The 19,336-nt window shown below is 39.3% G+C and overlaps 1 protein-coding gene across 1 annotated transcript in view; it reads right to left on the bottom strand.

Moving 5' to 3' along the window:
• The window catches only part of NCKAP5 (NCK associated protein 5), a 348,475-nt gene that overhangs the window by 202,747 nt on the left and 126,392 nt on the right, over positions 1–19,336 (bottom strand). Inside the window, exon 3 of the mRNA XM_030454353.1 lies at positions 1,473–1,536. Coding sequence (XP_030310213.1) covers positions 1,473–1,536 — 64 coding nt within the window. The remainder of the gene's footprint in view (positions 1–1,472; positions 1,537–19,336) is intronic.

Below are 19,336 nucleotides of genomic sequence, written 5' to 3'. Positions count from 1 at the left end.
TTTTGGACTCAGGGTATTACATTATTTCTTTGCCTCCAAGGGAAAGCTAGTTTAAAAAAATTAAAGTAAACATTTCAAACACAGTAAATAGCTCTTCACAGATTTTGAAAATTGTTTAGACTCATGTCCTGGTTGGAGAAATGAAATTGCAAAACCAATCCCTGATTTTTGCCATTCTTCCTCAGGCAAAATTCCTCCTGCAGGCAAGCAGCAGGTTCTTGGATTACATCTTGACTTGCTAAAGTTTGTTTCTCACTTCCTCCAGGACTTCTGCCCAAACACACCCAACTTTACCCAGCAGCCAGTCCTCCTGGCTACTTAAATGCTATCCCAAAGTCTTCAGGCTGCAGACCCAATGGCAGGCATGCCAGGGGTGGTGCTGGGACGGGCAGCAGCTCATGGCCAAGCTGGGCACGTAGAGGAACCATGGGGGACATCAGCAACATCTTTTCTCCTTCACTACAAAGCATCCAGGGCCCAGAAGCAGCTGCCTCAGCACAACCTCCCACAAGGCACCACCAGCTCTTCTGGAGCTGCATGTGGCTGTGGTGAGAGTTAGTTTCTCCTACCTTCCAGTTAGGTCCCTCCAGATGTCATTTCATGATATTAATAACTAATAATGATTTATAAAAGGCACTCAAAGGAGGCAGGTGGGATCTAAGGGGCCCTGAACCACAAAGCTAATGGAGCATTCACTCCCCAGAGATGTTCTACAGCTTCTATCCACTAAGTTACACAAATTTTGGACCAAATTTGCTCACAGCCTACTATGTGACTCACTAAAATCAGCAGCAGCTTCCTGAGTATGTTGAAGGGAACTGATATGGGTTTTAAGGTTTTTGAATGGGTCTGCTTAATTCCAAGGAACCCAAAGACATTTTATCTGAAGACCAAGGAAAACAAACTCCTAAACAGATGGGAAGTTTTCCTTAGATATTAAGTAATTAAGCATACTCAGCACATGTTCAAGCCTAAAGAAACTTGTTTTGAAGAAACAAAGCACTCCATACACCGAGGTTTGCAGTTAACCAAAAATCTGCCATTTCAACTTTTGCTCACAAGCCTAATCTCATAAATTGCTACACAAAAAAAATGAAGATATAAGGAGCATTATATGATTTACAACATTATTGGATCAAAGCTTCTTAGGCCTCCATGCTCGTATTCTTCCATTTTTCTGCAGTTGGCTGAAATTTAACATTTAAGTCAAAGCATTTTGATCTGAAATTTCCCTTCTCTGCTTGCCTTGCTTCCCAGCCCAGCAAGGGAAAAGGAAACAGCTTTTATCTAGCACAGCTCTTCCAAAGAAGCCAAGAGGGAGCCTTGAGTTTCCTCAGCTTTATAAATACACTGTTGGTGACCCATCATTATGCCCAAGACATCTGTAATGCTTTGGTGACCACCCTCAGCAAGACAAAATACACCTCAGTCCTCAAGCAGTAGGACAGGACCTGCGAGTCGCTCCCGCTTACCATTGCTCCTTCGCTCTTACTCTGGGCAACCTCTCGCTGCAGCCGAGCCACAGACAGCTTCTCCCTGTGGAAAGAAAAAGGGGTGAATAGGGGTTCATTTTTTCCACTGCTGCAGAGAAGTCACCGTGTCCCCATCGGAGTGGCATTCCTGCACATTGCTGGGGTAACTCTCCTGCCAGAGCCTGCCCTCCTCTCCAGGTTTCTCTGCAATATTGAGTGGCTGAGTTATTGTCCCCATTTTTTTGGCAGTCTGACAGAACTGTCAACAAATCAACTCAGTCTAAACATCATTTTCTCCATTCAAACAACAAACTGGTGATATGGAAACAGACCATGCAAATCAGATTTTGTCATTTCTTTTCCTCTGGCCTTGCACATTATCAGCTTTATTCTATGTTAAAAACATTGAAGGCTGTTAGATTATCAATGAAATTATGGATAAAAAACAAATTTAAAAAAATCTATTGCTAACCATAAGGTCCTGCACTTTGCAACCACTTAATTATAAGTTTATTTTTATTAAATCAGGTTTTTTTCATATAAGATCCTCACCCAAATGTTTGGCTTGACTTAAGTAGCAACTAATTTGGTTAATTAAGGATTTGGCAATCACAACACTTTTTAACCTAAAAAGTTGTAATAACAGCATGAAAGTAGGGTTTAATAAAAAAAGGGAATCTTTTAAAAAGGAAAAATATTTTCACAATGTATGGACTGGGAAAACGTAGCACATACAGAGTGTGTGAACTACAAAACCGAGTGGAAGGTGGTGCAGGACCAAGAGTCTGAGAAGAGAAGAATTTACTCTGAAAGCTTGGCAAGAGCAGAACAAGTGGGACCATATTATATACAATAATATTGAAATGTTTTAAGAAAAACAAAGACACTTCGTGTTTTCTATTTTTAATGACTATTTTTGAAAGAAAAGCACCCCACAGAAACATCAGCATATGAAGAACTTATCAATATACAACAAAACATAAACCTGCAGATGAATAAATTATTTACAAATGATGATCAGTTTTTTGAAGTTCCAACAAAAGGACTTCTAATACAGAATGCATCCATTACCAAGTTTGAAATTTTCCATTTATTTGTGTTTTGCCCAGAAATTCTACTTGGTGTAATTGGAAAGAGCAACCTGAACTACCTCAGTGTAGTATCCTGGTGGACAATGATCTCAACAGGCTCTGTAACCACTCTTGTCTTTGACTGGGTCACTCTCATCCATCAAAAAAAGCTAAATGCTCTACAATATTTTATTCCTGATCTTGCAATCTTTAAACCACTTCTGTGGGCCATTTCTCAGGAACTGTTTCTGCCAGAAGATCTCTGCGTGCCTGTCTAACTATTGCGGGAATGACAGGGCTAATGTCACTCAGCCATAACCCTGTGCATGCCTGGGTCACTAAACCAGCACTCCCTCTCCATCTCTGTAAAATATGTGGTATTTAAGTTAAGTCTCTGTAACAGTCACCTGCCTCCATTTACCTTCTGCAGCCCCACAACACTCCCCACTCAGCTGGCTGGTGGCATCCTGTAAGCAGGGTTATCAAATTAATACTGGGCATTGCTAATATAATCATTGATAAACATTTTTGCTGTTGAAACAACTGAATATTGGCAAAACCTAAAGATGATACAGCCACAGCCCTGTGGAAGCTGTATTTGTGTTATTCCAGCATGGTATCAAGATCCTCTCTTGAGCATTTTTAAAACTACTGAAAATTGAGAAGTGGCATTAGTGTAGCATTGACAGCCTTAACACAAGTATCCTAAAAACAGCCTCTAAAAGACATATACTGACCTCCTTCTTCCTTGTTCAGATACTATCAGAGACAAATTACAAAACTGGTTAATCCTATTTTAAGGATTTAGCTCATCTGCTGGAAATAGCCCGTTGCATTTTTGTGCCGCTTCAGTGCCCTAATGTGTTTCACAGGAAAAAAGTGAGTATATCCTTTGAGGGGGTTTTGACTTTTTAATTGGAAAACAAGTGCCTACAGATACTTTATTAGAAAATATGCAAGGAGGGGAGAGGGGAGGGGGAAATAAACAAAAAAACTCCCACAAACCACTCCTCCATATATATCTTGTTAATGGTCTGCAGAGATTTATTTAGTTATTCTTTCTGCATGAAAAATACTCCTGCTTTCCTCATTGTAACATGCAACATGGAATCAGTTCCATGTTCTGGGAGACTGGATTTTATCAGAGTAAATTCCATTCAAGCTCCATATGCAAAGAGGACTCCTCCTAATGAGGCCCCATCTTCCTTCTCTGGGTTAGAGAACCTCTGAGAGAAGTGAAGGAATGGAAAGGCTTCCTTGATTGAAGGAGTGATAGACTGGCATTCTTGTACTGGGTTTATACTATTCCCACCACTTTGTAACACCAGAAAATAATCCTCATGTACGAGAAAAAAACTTCAACAGGGAAATAAAGAAGAGCCACCTGTTCCAATGGTGTCTAAAAATAAGTCAACTTTGAAGCAAGCAAGCAAGCTCTGCACTCCCACTTCAAACAGGTCCCAGAGCATCCTTCTCCCTCCTGCCTGCATTCTACAGGTGAAGGAGCTGTGCACTCCCAGCCAGATCTCTGCAGATGGTTGCCTTCATCTAGGCAGGACCCATGGCAGAGGCTCAGTGTGCCTCTGGACCACACTCATCCCCAAGATCATTTCAGGGAGCTTCATTTGCAATGCAATTGGCCCCTTGCCCACAGCGAGCTGTTTCCCACCACCTCTGTACAAACGTATGCTGGTGTAATGGGTGAGAAATGTTGTCAAAATCCTGTTAGGAGCCAACAGCATTTAACACCAATTTGCAGAGTTGCAAGTTTTCACATAAGATACATGACAAGAGAGACCAAAGACCTTCATGTCTAACAACAAGCAAATAAACCCATTGGTTACTACCCACCACCTCAGGCAGTTTTGATTCAGACAGCACCTTCAGTGACTGTTCTCAGCCCACATCTTTAACATGGCATTGCAACAGGGTAAGCATTTTACTACAACTGAGATGCAAAAATAATAAGCTTTTAGCTGCTTTAGCCTTTCAGATGTTTCAAATGCAAAGAACATTTGACACGCAGCTTTCAAGTTAATCTTGGGGTTTTAATCTTTGCTTTTAAATAGAAAAAATCAGTAGCATTACTTTGTTGCTATATGGTTTTATTTATCTTTAATCAAGCATGCTTCATCCCTACAGCATGATTAATTAATGAAGTTAATTAGAAACTACAGCAAACCTGCAAGAAAACAAAATCTTCTCTGAGGATTAAAAAAATTAAAACATGTTCATTGAGAAGTTCTCATGTTCTCTTTTGAAAAACCACCAAATGATAAAAGGTTTACAACAATGCACAGTTTGTGCTCTTAAGTTTGAATATTTGCATTGTAAGTAGCAAAAATCCCAGCCAAGGATTTTGCAAAGAGATAATTAAAGGAGCCAAACAAGGACTCAATTATACCCTTTCCAGATGGAACCAAGCACACAAGTAGTCACTGTGTGGATGGAAGAAAGATATATTTCAAGTCTCAGTATCACTGGTAGATACAGGAGTAGCTTGGTCTAAAAAACAACAGCTTTAGGGAAACCCATTTAGCTCAAGAAAAACATAGATGTGTTAAATACCCTGGCAAATTCTAAACACTACTTAAATTACAGTTTCTACTTAAATCTTTTTTCCCTTCACTTTGACCTGTTCAACTACCAGACAAAAAAAGCTGTATTCTATGACAGTGACAGCTCAGGGCTCTGCTACCAAACTGCGCTACTTGGACTTCTCCCAGGTCACAGGGATGAAGGTTGGGAAGTTGAAGCAACCACATCACCCACCTATCCCATAATTTTGAATAAATGCCAGTACTGCTCCTGATCTGGTAACAGGTATCCTCAGAATAAAACAACACAATGAAAGCTACACTGGATGCATGAAAGGCTCCCTTTTCTTAATTCTCCTTCTTATCACTCTCTTATGTGGACACAACAAAACAAAAAAACTCAAGCAGTGAACTTTAAGATTTTTTTTTATTATTATTATTATTTTTAACCTTGGATTCAGAAGCTCTTAGACACAGGATTTTGCTCTACCATCTAATACCAAAAGATATTATGTATGATAGTTTCTGGATAAAGTTATGAACTAAAGATTCCCATAGAACATGCTGAATCCTATCTATTTCCCAAAAGCTCAGCCATACAGGATAAGGATATATTTTCAGTAGTAAATAATACTTCTCCAATTTTCATGAAGGAAAATAATTTTATACTTTTAATGAAGGACATGATCAGAACTCCCAAAGAATGGAAAATGTCTAAGCCACATCATCCAGTGATTCAATGAACCTTGATCTTCATGATCCACTGGGAAGACAATAATTATATCAAACCCTGATGTTGTCCTTTCCTGTCTTGATCCCCCACAGTCAAGCCCATGACTGCCTCACCACTGACTGCTCTTTTTCACATTTTCAATATTGACACAAAAAGATTTTTAAGTTTTCCCATTTCTTTTTTCCCAAGTAAATTATTACTTTACTACACAAGGAATTAAGGAGGTCAAAATTTATTAGGCATGACAGCTCCCGACTTATTTATTTAATTCTATCTCTAGTCACCTTTTTTTCTTTTATAAACATGCAAGTGTTTTCTTCATGTTTCATCCTTCCTTGGAAACTTTCACTCCAAAGGGATTTAACTTAAAAGTCATTGGTTCTATATCATAAAATAAAGCCCACCTTTTCTTTTTACTTTGTAACTTTCACTATATGTAAAGCCAAAAGAACCCCAACCACCTGACTTGCTTCAAAGTCAGGCTTTAAAAATACACTTTTAATGTTTATTTTGGGTTTGGGTGATTGTGTTAAATCGAAGTGGCCAAGCCATATGCCAATGAGTCTTTTTGTGCCTTCTGCAGGATATACAGAAAAATTCAAACCAATTTTCCCACTCCACACTATCGCTGTGAAACTCAGAAGATTAATAAATACTTTGTTCATGCAGGAAAAAAGCAAACAGAAAAATTATGAGACTCAGAATCCAAATTTGCAAAGCGTCCCTAACCGCTTCAGTGCCTTGGAACCACTTACTTATCACCTACCAAAAAATTATTTCCCTGTAATTTTTCCCCCTTGTCACCACAGTGCTGCTTTTCAAACGAACCAGAAAAAAACACACCACTTAAAATCTATTAAACACGGATGCAGAGTGCCACAAGCCTGGCTTTCCTCAACTCCTGGTTTTCCAGGGAGGTTTCCCTTCCGGATGCTGACCAGGCTTGACCTTGTTGAGTCTATGAGATCTGACAAGGGAACAGCCAAGGGTGGAACTGCTGCAGTGAACTCATGCTCCTCTTTCAGCTCCCATTGCAATCCCAGTGGTTACTGATGCTGCAGCCTTCCTCCCTCCCCCTGAGCAGCCCATGCTTTATAAATGTCACTGCTGTGTGCATTTTGAAACTGCTCTTCTGGAGCTGTAACGTTTTCACCAGATCCAGCAATAATAAAGACATCTTGGAAAGAAAGATTCATTGCAAATTTAAAACTGAGGAACGTGTGAGCTCTACTTAATTATTTTTACAATAATTGCAAAGGCAGCAGTTGCAGTAAGGGAAGTACTAGTGCTGTCAAGCAGAAGCAGAATAGATAGGACGAGGCACAAACAAGGCACAGGCTCTTATTTATTGCTAATTTATTTTTATGCATTTCTGAATGAAAGATAAACATGCAGAAAATATCACCTACATTAAACTTTTCTTCTACAAGACATAAAACTCTCAAATCCAGACAAGCAAACCAGGTAGTAACTTGCACTGTATTTTCCTTGGGCGATACTAACAGCAAGAAAAAAAAACAAAACACCCAGGAACTGCAACTGCAATCTAAAATATATATATCAGCAATACCCAAGGGCTCCTCACCAGTTTCCAGTGGATTTTAATGTATAAGAAATCTGAGCTAGAAGTTCAAAGAGGATGGCCTAGTTATTTTCCAGAAGCATCTAAACAAGACACCAAAACCAAAAGAAATACCATGGAAGATCATGGGGCTGAGTCACGTCCTTGGTCAGAAAGGAGGAGGCAGAAAGTGCTGTAAGAGGAATAGAGTGGGACCAACACCTTCATTATAAAACCAAAAAGGTTGCTTTGGGCTAGGAAAGAGGCAGAGCCATGGCAGAGAAACGAGATAAAGAAAGGTTATCAGGAGTCCACAGAAGATTATCACGGGATTGTTTTCATGACAAATGACTCTCTCAGCACCAGCAGAGCAGCAGAGGTCGGCTGGGCACTGCAGCACAGTAATTCTCCTGTCCTCAGCAAGCACACGGGGAGGGACAGCATTTCAACACAAGTGTCATCTCTCCCACTGGCAATCTATTTTCTATTTTTTTCTTCATTGATATTTATTGTTTTCAACATTGAAATCATGGGTGCAAGACTGCACACCTAAATGATTCCCTGGTGTTTTAGATGACGGCCCAAATCTAGGTATTTCTTACTGTTGAGGTGTATCCTTCCACTATTAGTGCTCACCCCTCCAATTCTGTATGTATTTGGGCCAACAGTATTAGACATAACTAGGGAGGTCTAGAGCCAAAATTTAAAATGCTGGGCTTTCCTTCTCTTGAGCTTTGAGATGGTTTTTAACCTTGCGACTGTAGACAAGTCAGCAAGAAGCTTTTTAAATAGACCTTTAAATAACCTTCATTAATAACTACTAAATAATTAGAATGACAATAAATAGAGCCACCAATCCCATTTTCGGTTCCTTGACAAGACAATAAGACAGAACCAATCATCACAATCAATGCTGTTTCTTGACAATGGAAAAAAACAGGAAAAAAAAAAGTTATTCATTGCCACGACACACATGTTCAATTGCAGGATAAAAGATTAATGTCTGCATGACACAATGCCAGATCATCAGGATAATTATGAATTATACCAAGCAATCATTTTACAAACCTCCTGGAACCAGATAATGCATTCAGCTGCAATTTTTTTTCATATATATTCCTCCAAAACCTTTCTTTTAGGTTGAGATTTCAGGTGGGAGAAGAAAATGAATGGGGATAAAAAAAGGTCATTTTTTTACAAAACACAAAAATGGAGGAAAATAGTTCACAATTTCATAATAATTTCTGAAGTCTGTGGACAGTACTGGAGAGATACTCACAGGTTTATCTTAAAAATCAGCCCAAGGACTGCAGCAGGCAAGGGAGTTAGACCTGACTATCAACTTTAACACAACACCATCTATGAAAGTTTAAACACCCAGGTGCCAGGAAAACAGTGAGTAAACAGCACTACTGAACTCTGAAATCCATCTAAAGTTCATTTTTTCACACTGTAAAATAAGTATTCCCAGCATTAGGTAACCTCACATTTAGCATAGTGAGCATAGTGAAGATTTCAGCAGGACCAAATTCTGTACAAATTTTCTCCATGTTTAAACATACTGATTTAACATATCCCATAAAGCACCAAAATGCAGTACTACAAATAAATGAGTACAAGATCTGTCTCATAAAGCTTTTTGTTATTGAAAGGGGTATGTTAACCATAAACCTCATTGTCTCTAAAAGGCATAGGAAAAGCAATCTGATAAATTCAACACTTAGTTCAGAATTTCTTAACATAAATGATTGATTTATCAATTTTAATGTTACATTAACAGTAATATTTGTATTTAATGCTGTATTATTTCTGCCAATAAGCTGCGATTCAAGAAGCATACAGTGGGAATTTGTATGATTAGGCAAGCTGTCAAGTTCTCAAAAACTTATCATGGAAAACCTAGGTGTTCAAACAGCAAAAAAGTAAGTAAAGCACTAAAAGAAGTCAGTTTGGAACATTAATTCAGCAAAAGAAACTTTAAATTATAATCAGGCAGCTTCTGCACATAGCATTCATCACCATCAGTCACCATCCCTGACTACAAGAATGACTTGCTTGTTCTTTCCAGAAGCTGCTTCAAAATCACAGAAATCAGAGTGTTAGGGTTTGGAAGGGACCTCAAGAGATCATTGAGTCCAACCCCCTGGCAGAGCAGGACCACCCAGTGCAGGTCACACTGAACACATCCTGGGAGGGTTTGAATGTCTCCAGAGCAGGAGACTCCACAACCTCACTGGGAAGCCTGTGCCATTACCCTCAAAGTGAAAAAGCTTTTTTTATGTTTACATGGAGCCTCCTAGGCTCCAACTTGCATCCATTACCCCTTGTCCTATCATTGGTCATCACTGAGAAGAGTTTGGCTCCATCCTTTTGACACCCATATATTTATAAACATTAATGAGGTCACCCCTCAGTCACCTCCCAGCTGCAGAGCCCCAGCTCCCTCAGCCTTTCCTCACAAGAGATATGCTCCACTCCCCTCATCATCATGGTTGCTCTGCACTGGACTCTTTCAAGCAATTCCCTGTCCTTGAACTGAGGGTCCAGAACTGGACACAATATTCCAGATGAGGCCTCACCAGGGAAGAGTAGAAGGGGAGGAGAACCTCTCTTTTCCTACTAGCCACCCTTCTAATGCCCCCCAGGATGCCATTGGCCTTCTTGGCCACCAGGGCACATTGTTGCCTCATGGTCATCCTTCCATCCCAGGTCCCCAGGTCCCTTTCACCTGTGCTGCTCAGAGGTCAGTCCCCAACCTGTAATGATCCATGGGGTTGTTCTGTCCCAGCACCAAGATTTTCACAAATGAAAGCATGTTTAACAAAAGCCCTAAGATGGTACCAAATCTCACAGCACAAGGCCTACAACTAACAATTTTCTCAAAAATGTAAGTATTTATCTTCTTTCTGACAGCATCTGAAGAGCCACTGCATCATTCTTATGACCTCCCCCAAGCAAATCTTACACTGCCACCTTTCCCCTCTTGCACAATGTTAAATCACTTCTGTAGAAGTTTATGGACTTCTATCTCCTTAAAGAGGACAATAACATTAATAGTGCAGCTGGGTTCAAAGCAGATAATGCCAGAGGCACAGGGTCATTGCTACGTGACCATTTTGCCCACAAGACAACAGTTTAAGACACCACCTTTTAACTCCTTGTATTTCCAAAACACTCTTCATTTCACACACCCACAAGATGCTTTTCTAGTTGTGATCCCCAAGTTGCTCCCATTGCTGTAAGGAGGGAAGCTGGTGACATTGGGATGCTCAGCAGAGCTGACACAGGCCTGGGAAACATCAATCACCAACACAAGGAAGATGCTGCTAAAGCAGATGCCACTTCCAAAAAGAATCACATTTTGATTTCTGTGACTTGTGAACTTGAAAGGAGCAGCAGAGATGTGAATAGAGCCACTCTCCCTACAAGTCATTGAAATATTTATTTTTTTTTTAATTCACATTCAATAAAGGAGAAACAAAGAGCAGAAGGAAACCATCACATGTACAGGTACTTTTCACATCTTGCCTTTCTTCAGCATATCATTCTGCACTTCTACTGCACTCCAGACTTAAAACCAGTCTGCTGGTGCAGGTTGTGCACTGCATCTCCATCAGGGACAGCAGAGCAGTTTCTCCTCAGTTTCACTGCTCCTAAAGCTGTCTTTCAGCTTGTGAGCATGTAGCTTCTTCCTTGGGGTCTTGCTGCTCAGTTTTAAGCTGGGTCCAACCCCCCTCCATACCAGATGGAGTCTCAGTTCTTGTGTTTCTGGTTGGGGTGGTCTATATGGTTTGAATTACTAGATCCTTACCACATACAGATGTATACTATTTTTACTGCATCATTTGCTTGTGTTAGTTTTTAAAAAAACAAACAAACAAATATTTGGAATCCAGAAGATATCTCCTGATATATAAAGAATTCACTGGACTGTTACCTAAACACTGAATCCTGAACCCATTCACCCATTCCTAGCACAAGTGAATTCTTGTTTTCCCACTAAGCCTAGACTTGAAAAGTGACCTTGAAAATTGAAAAACACAGGAAGAAACAAGTAAACAAGGTTTTCCTCTTGCAAAGGACTTGGAAGTTGAGCTAACAAATCCCCCAATCACTGGTTGCTCATATTTATTTTTTCTCTGGAGATTTGTCACACGGAGATGATGTGCTGTGGAAATTCTTTTGAAAGGACATACATTTCCCTAAAGGATTTTTAATGAGAATTTATTGCTCATGAAAGATTCAGGATTGGCAGCACTTCAGACTTCAGTTAATGATCTTTGTTTATTAACATAAAATGCATCACACTGAACAGGAGTGAAACTTTCTCAACTGATGCATCAAAGCACAAAAGAATTCTCACTCCTTCAGTCTTATCCTCAGAGACTGGCTGAGAGGGTGCTAGCTAAAATTTTTATGGTTGTCCTCTATGAAAATGAAATCAGACTCCTTGGTTCACATAAGGCTGAAAAATCATGGAAACATTTTTTTCAAAACCAAAATTACTGTGAAACAAACAGGAAGAGCATCAGACTGCTATTACTTCTCATTGTGTCTGTTCCTTCCATGCAAACCTTTTATCAGTATCAGAAGATCTTTGCTGAGTCCTAATATTAATTGCTCTTTCCATATGTAACATTTGTGCTAAATGCTGATTCCACATCCTGTTAGTAAATTACCACCTTCTGAAACTCTGTGACTTTGCTAGAGAGTGATGAAGGCAATAAATAACTGGGTCTGTCAGCCAGAGGTCCCAGAACCACACCACTGAGCCATCTCTTGTATTCCTATGGAAACAGAATGGCAGACGTATTTCTTCAGAAAAAAAAAAAAAGGACCAACCACTCAACTGAAAAAAATGGGCTGCAAGGCACAAACCCAAATACATTGTATTGGACACAAAGCCCAACACTGTTCTGGATATAAAGCTCAACCAAACCCTTAGACCTTACTTGTTTGTTCATAACTGGGTTTCCTCTGCTCAGGTGATGGATCCAGCTCACATTTGTGTGTGAAAATATTGAGAAAGGTTTTCTCTCTGTTCTCTAAAAAGCTTTTCTGTTTTGCTCCTACAATTCAGAGATGTCTGATTTTGCTTCGTTACTGGCTGACCTCTTACCTCTGTTTTCCACTCCTTTGTTCCCAGATCACCACAACACATTCCTGGTATTCTCTGTAATTGTTTTTGGGGGGATGTTACATGGTGTAGTGTGTTTTTATCCACCCAGAATCCACAGCATGAGGATTTCTGTTTTTCTTAACAGGCTACACTTGTCTTTTCTCTCCCTCAGCTAAATTTCTTGCATACTGTACCCTTCCAGTTGCCACTACATCTTGTTCTAATTGAACATAAAGGTATCTCAGAAAAATCACCATGGTTTTTGCTCCTTGTCCCCCCCTCAAAAAAAAAAAAAAAAAAAAAAACAAAACCAAAAAAAACCCCCCAAAACTAAACAAGCAAACTGATTTTGTTCTGATTCACTCACTGGACTTCTCTCAGTCTTGACTTTTTTTCTTTTGAGAATTTTTCAATGCTTAAGTATGCTGGCAGAAATTGCTAGCAATCTGCAACGACCTCCCACTAAAAATGCAAATAGAGAGGAGAATCAAAGCTTTTCAGAAAGAATATTTTTCTCCACTGCTTAAATTGGAGTGTTTTGTTGTTTCTTGTAATTTCCCTTTGCACCCTCAAGAATAAGCATACCCTGTTATTAACATCCAGAAATACTGCTCAGGCAGGTAGCCACATTTCTGCTGGGGACTGTCTCCCTTTTAAGGCTAGGCAGCAATTTGAAAAGTGAAGATAATACAGACTTTCCCAGAAATCTCTGTGAACTTCAGCAACCTAGTAGTTTTGTGGAGAAAAAAAAAAAAAAAAAAAAAAGGAGAAAAACTAATAACAAACTCCCTTGGGAAAAAGTTCCAAACTGCTAGGCTTCCCTTGGTCTTCCTCCAGGCTAGGGAATATGTTTCCCTATGTCCTACACCAAATAATGTCCTGTAAACCATGGCTCACTCTGCCAGAAACAAAAAACACCAGCATGTTGGAAATCACTTTGAAGTACCCTTCAGTAACCCAACACAGCCTTACAGCAATAAATCTGTTCCATGCTAATGCTATTAATTGTTTCTTCTATCACTCTGTCTATAAAAGACCAGACAAAGTCAAAACCAACAGCCTCTGGCTGATTATGTGTTTTGACAAATTATATGATTAACTGGAACCTCAAACTCAAGCTTTGTTGACTCAGTAGACCTAAAAGAGAAGAGACTTGATTTTGAAAGGATATGGATCTGCAGGGACCCCAGCCCAGAGTGGGACAGCCACTCAAAAAGCATTTTTAATACTGAACCAAACAGTGGCTGGCATGCACACAAAGCTGATTTTAATATAGAAATTAGAGTTGTCATTTTAAATAATGGATGCTGCATACAGTAATATATGTAAAATGCTTCGCAACATATTCATGTAGAGACAGAGAAACTAAGTTATCCGTGACAGTTTTACCACATAATATACCAGTGCAACACTTAATGACACTGAAAATGAAATCCAGAGAACATCAGATATATTAGTGGAGCAATGACAGTACTTTTGTGTGTGTTTAGTTCAATTCTAATGTAGTCAAATCACAACCTCAGTGGTTGTCTTGTGCTGAAACACAGAAGACTGAGTAGCAATAGCCACAAGGTCCACCTGTGTTACTCAAGTTGTTCTACTAAGCTCAGTAAAAAAAATAATGTGGTGAATTGAACTTGCTCAGTACATCTTTAAAATCTGCTCTCTGAATATTAAATGAAAAAAACATTACCAGATGAAACCTAAGCCCTTTAAGATGGTATAGCTCAACCAAGTTGGGAGAAAACTGTTACTTTAAACTTTTCCAATTATTAGTGATGCAACTGAAAATCCTATTACAAAAAAAAAAGTGTACTGACATCATTTTAAAAGTAAACACAACCTAAATAAAATAGCTTTCTGTTTAAAACATGAGTAAGGAAAGCAAACATCTTCAAGAAACCCCAGAAAAATTAAACCCTTTTGGGGAATTTTAAGTGATTTGTCCCAAAGACATCAACCAGATCTGCTTCATGAATGAGACCACCTTCTCAAAACCCAAATAGCATCAACTTCAATGGATGTTTAACTTTAGCAAACAAAACAAGTAATTTAAAAGATATGGGTGAATAAAGATTAAGATGTGTTCATGTTCAGGCACCTCCAAACATCTAAGGACACTGAGGTGCTCGAGTGAGTCCAAAGAAAGGCAATGAAGCTGGTGAAGGGTCTGGAGAAAAAGTCTTCTGAGGAGCAACTGAGGAAACTGGAGTTGTTCAGCCTGGAGAAGAGGAAGCTGAGGGGAGACCTTGCTCTCTACAACTACTTGAAGGGAGGTTGTAGCCAGGTCAGGGTCAGTCTCTTGTACCTACTCTTGAAGTAGTAAGTCACAGGATAAAACATCCTCAAGTTTCACCAGGGAAGGTTCAGATTGGATATTAGGAGAAATTTCATCACAGAAAAGGTTGTCAGGCACTGGGAAAGGCTGCCCAGGGTGGAGTCACCATCCCTGGAGGTATTTTTATACCCTGGAGGAATGCTGATGCTCAGTGGTGGGACTTGGCAGTGCTGGGTTTGAAGTTGGACTTGGTGATCTTATAGACCTTTTCCAACCTAAATGATTCTGTGATTCTACATTAAATGTAGATTTAAAAACACCTAAAATATTAAATGCCTGGAGTAACAAAAAAGGAGTTTCAGCCATTCAAATATCAACTAGATACTTGGGCAACTGTGCATTTCTCTAGTTTTCAAAACAAACAGCATGTTGTGAAACCAATCTGATGTTTGAATAAAGCTTCTTGCCATCTTTCCTGGCAGAGAGATTCCAGTAGTGTGCCTGGGTAATGCACTGTGCTCTGAAATGACTTCTTATCATCATCATCACAGTCAGCTACATCACCTTTGGTAGGAGGCACCCTAAAAATCACATACAGCATTCACATAGGATCACCACAAGTATTATCTCATTTACAGAATGAGGAAAAAGTACTCTTCAATCAAGATATTGATTATTTCAAAACTTAATTTCCCAGTCAAAAGCTATACCAAGAAAATAAATCCAGTAACAGGCGTTTGCCAATTAAGTAAGTGAGCCTAATCTTGATTTTAAGTTACTTTGATATTAGAGATCATAAAATTAGAATCACACTAAGTACTTGTGTTAACAGAGTAGGAAGAAAAATAGCCATACATAAAATTGGTGATAAAGGTAGCCGATAAATCTGTGTTACTATATCACCATACCTTCAACTTAAATGAGATCAAAACAGCTGCCAGAAAATACACACATAGGCATTTTGAGATTTTGCAGCTTAAGATCAAGATAAACATTTACCTTGAACTAAGAGGGTATCAGAATGAGGCTGCATCAAGCTGCTACCTGGGACATCCACCACTGTTGGTATTTTCTTAGAGAAAGCCAAAGGAAGTAAGCTCCTCAATACCCAGGGTTCATTAGCAAAATTTTAAGTGGCTCTTCTTAATAGTGCTTTACAAGAGTGCAAGAATTGAAAATAGACTTATATACAGAAGTTATTAATGGTCTAAGTTGCTATAGAGGTGTTCAGAGCTTTCCTGAATTCAGGGGATCAATAACTGAGAGATGTTTGTCTTCATTTTGCCTTCTGAAAGCCCCCAAAGCACAGCAGAACTTTTTCATCATGCAACAAGACCAAGCAGATTTTGATACACTAAAATAGTTCAATGTTAACATATTTTTCTTAACAAGATATTGTCTTAATTAGTTTCATCTGCCATTTGGAGGTTATCTAGAAGACATGTTAAGGATTTTGTTAGTGAAGCAGAAAAAAAACATATGGTTTTAATTACATACTAATTCTTACTATAATAAAACCAGTACCTGCTCATTACTGCACATCCCATAAAACCAGTTCTCACAGTTGACACTGAAAGCTGTTATTATCTAATTTTATATGAAAATTAAATGCTAGGATTTTATTCTGAACAAAATACCCATTCATCCCTTCACTAAACATGAGTGAGAAGGCATGACCAGAGCTTTGCCCTGCTGCTGGCTCTGGCTCTGCAGCAGCAGCTCCTCCAATGGCCTCTGTCTACAAAGTTCTCTCACCACATCAATACACCCTCCTCATGTGCTACATGATAATACAGCTCCTTGCTAAATTCAAATTTATTTTAGTTAGCACACTCGTTTTTTGGTTTTTTTTGCTATCTCAGATGCAGGAAAAAGATGAACTCCCAAAGTACATGAGGTCTATCAACAGGTACTTTCCCCCACTACTGTCTTGTGAAAACTTCATGAAACTTCTCCTATGAAAAATAGTACTTCTGTATGCACAGTTTTATTTAAAAACCTAAAGCTTCCTAATCTCTAAGTATAGCAAGTGGCAGATAGAGAAAACTATTTATTTTCTAGATAGGTAATGAATAACTTCCTTTTTTGCCATTTAGATTACAACGTTTCCCCTAGACACACTATTTAAAAATAACCAGGGATATCTTTTTAGAGCAATGCAAAAACATCAATCAAATTTATAAGTAAATGCACAAAAGTACCTCCCAGTGTCAAAGGTATTAATGAAGCAAAGTATTAAAAAACCCTAGAAGATTATGCCCATCACACCAAGCAGCAATTTAAGACTTCAAACAGGCAGCCAGATGGCTGGTTTCAGTCAACCTATTTCCATCCACACATATTTAATCAGCTGAGTTACCCCAGACAAATAACTAGCCCAGATTTTTAGGAGCCAGACAATGATGGAGCAGGAGAGCTAGAGCTGGACATCAGCAGGGTTTAGAAATTACTTAATGTTGGGGTTGCCCAGCCCTGGGCAGGCTGGCAGTGGATATGCTCACCCCACCTCTGGGCTAAAGGGATGATTTGGGCCCCAACAGGACCTGAAGGACATTCCTGCCCCAGTCCTCCAGCTGGGTTCCTAATTCCCCCCTGATACCCAGCCACCTCCTGAAAGCCCCCGATCCTCACACCTGCAGCTCCAGCAGCCTCAGGCATGTAAAATCTCTTTTGCTAGTGCCTACCTGGCCAGCCAAAAATCAGATTGAGTTTATTAGGGAGGAAGAAACTCCTCTCACTGCTACAAATGGCCCTCTGATCCTTCAGACTTCTAGTGTGTTCATGTCCTCCTTGGCAGAAGCCTCCAGCCACTGTCCCACTCTGGATGGAGTTTTTCATTTTCAGGTTACAAATCTGCACCTTCCATAATGGTCAGAGGCTTTGCCCAGGAGTTCACTGACCAGCCACCAAATGGCCATGCTGAAAGACAGGACCATGCTTCCAGCTACTTAACTGTTCAAAAGACAAGGTCCTAAACTGCTCAACTTTATTTCTGAGAATAAGCAATCCTGGGACTGACTTTCACTGTTGCTTGTTCTTGAATGTTGTGGCCTAGATTTTTAATTCCTAATGAAAAAAAAAAAAATCCCTGCCCATCAGTAAAACTCTCAAACTTTCACTTTTTCAAAATAAAAACTATAATGATACAAATATATCATAAATAATATATCATATGTCATAAATAATAATAAAATAATATAAAATAAAAACTATATATATATATATTAAAAAAATCCCTAATGCCCACCCTCTCTATGCCTCTATTTCATTGCCTCCACACTCTCACTTTCCCCAGCTCTCCAAAGCACACTGCTTTTCCCCTAACAGTTTCATATTCACAAAAACAAATTTTCCCCAGCTCTAATATCCATGTTCCAGGGATGGTTCCCCTAAGCAAATCTGGATTGACCCTGGATGGCTGTGGTCAATGCCACTCCGTAATGTCTGCTGCTGTCCCTTAAGGAGGACAAACCCAGGGAGTGCGAATTCACATTAAACCTCTGATGAAGTCAGGGCAGCTGGGTCCATACCCACAGAGAGCAGACAGAGCCCCTTCATTATTTTACATAGAGAAAATGTGTCATAAATTTACACAAATTGCTCAAATATTATGAGACAAGTCCTCAAATACTTATTTCTGCCTCAGGAATCTATGGGAAATGTGCAGTTCAAGCTGGTGGTAACAGCCACGTCTTAATGACTCCCAGAACCAGCCCCAGGTTCCAAATGGAGTGCCCTGAACCCTCACTGCAGAATCAAATGAAGACATTACCCATGCTCAAGGAATAATCTCATATTCAATGCTTGTTTTTACACAACTTACTGCTGCAGTATTTACTGCCCTTTCCATGCTCTTTTATACAGAAGAGGCAGAAAAAAATTGTTTTTATTTTGAAAAAATCAAAATTTGAGAGTTTTACTGATGGGCAGGGATTCTTTTTTTTTTCATTAGGAATTAAAAATCTAGGTCACAACATTCAAGAACAAGCACCAGTGAAAGTCAATGCCAGGCTTGCTTATTCTCAGAAATAAAGTTGAGCAGTTGAGGACCTTGTCTTTTGAGCACAGATTGCATTCTAGCATATCAGATGTTGCAGTAATGGGATTTTGTAAATCTGAAACGCATTCATATTGTGTACATAAAGAAATCTCTTGATGTTTCACTTAGTTTAATGCTCTTTTTCATCATATGTATCCACCCATGCCCCCCTGCTTTCAACAGCTAATAACCAATACATCTGATGAAAATTAATTGTCTTGACAGCTTGCATGAAAACTATAAAGGTCCAAAGGAGAAATGCTGTGGCAGCATTTTCTTTCTCTGTAGGACAGTAGCTATGGAAACTATCTTTAGAGGCCAACTGGCCTTCATCCCAGTACAACATACAAAAAAATCAAAATGCTGCTTTCAGTGGGTGAGTCAGTGGCACCAGTCTTAACTATCAACCTCTACAACATCACTGCATGTTTGCTAGAGCAAAATAGCCATTGATTTTGTTGGGAGCAAGCTGATAGGACATGATAGCACTATTACAGGCCTAGATAATGTGGAGCTTTATGAACTGT

This window comes from Calypte anna, chromosome 7 (genome assembly GCF_003957555.1).
Source record: "Calypte anna isolate BGI_N300 chromosome 7, bCalAnn1_v1.p, whole genome shotgun sequence".
NCBI classification, from domain to species: Eukaryota; Metazoa; Chordata; class Aves; order Apodiformes; family Trochilidae; genus Calypte; species Calypte anna.
The sequence above is the reverse complement of the archived record's forward strand: the minus strand, read 5'-3'. Positions and strand labels throughout refer to the sequence as shown.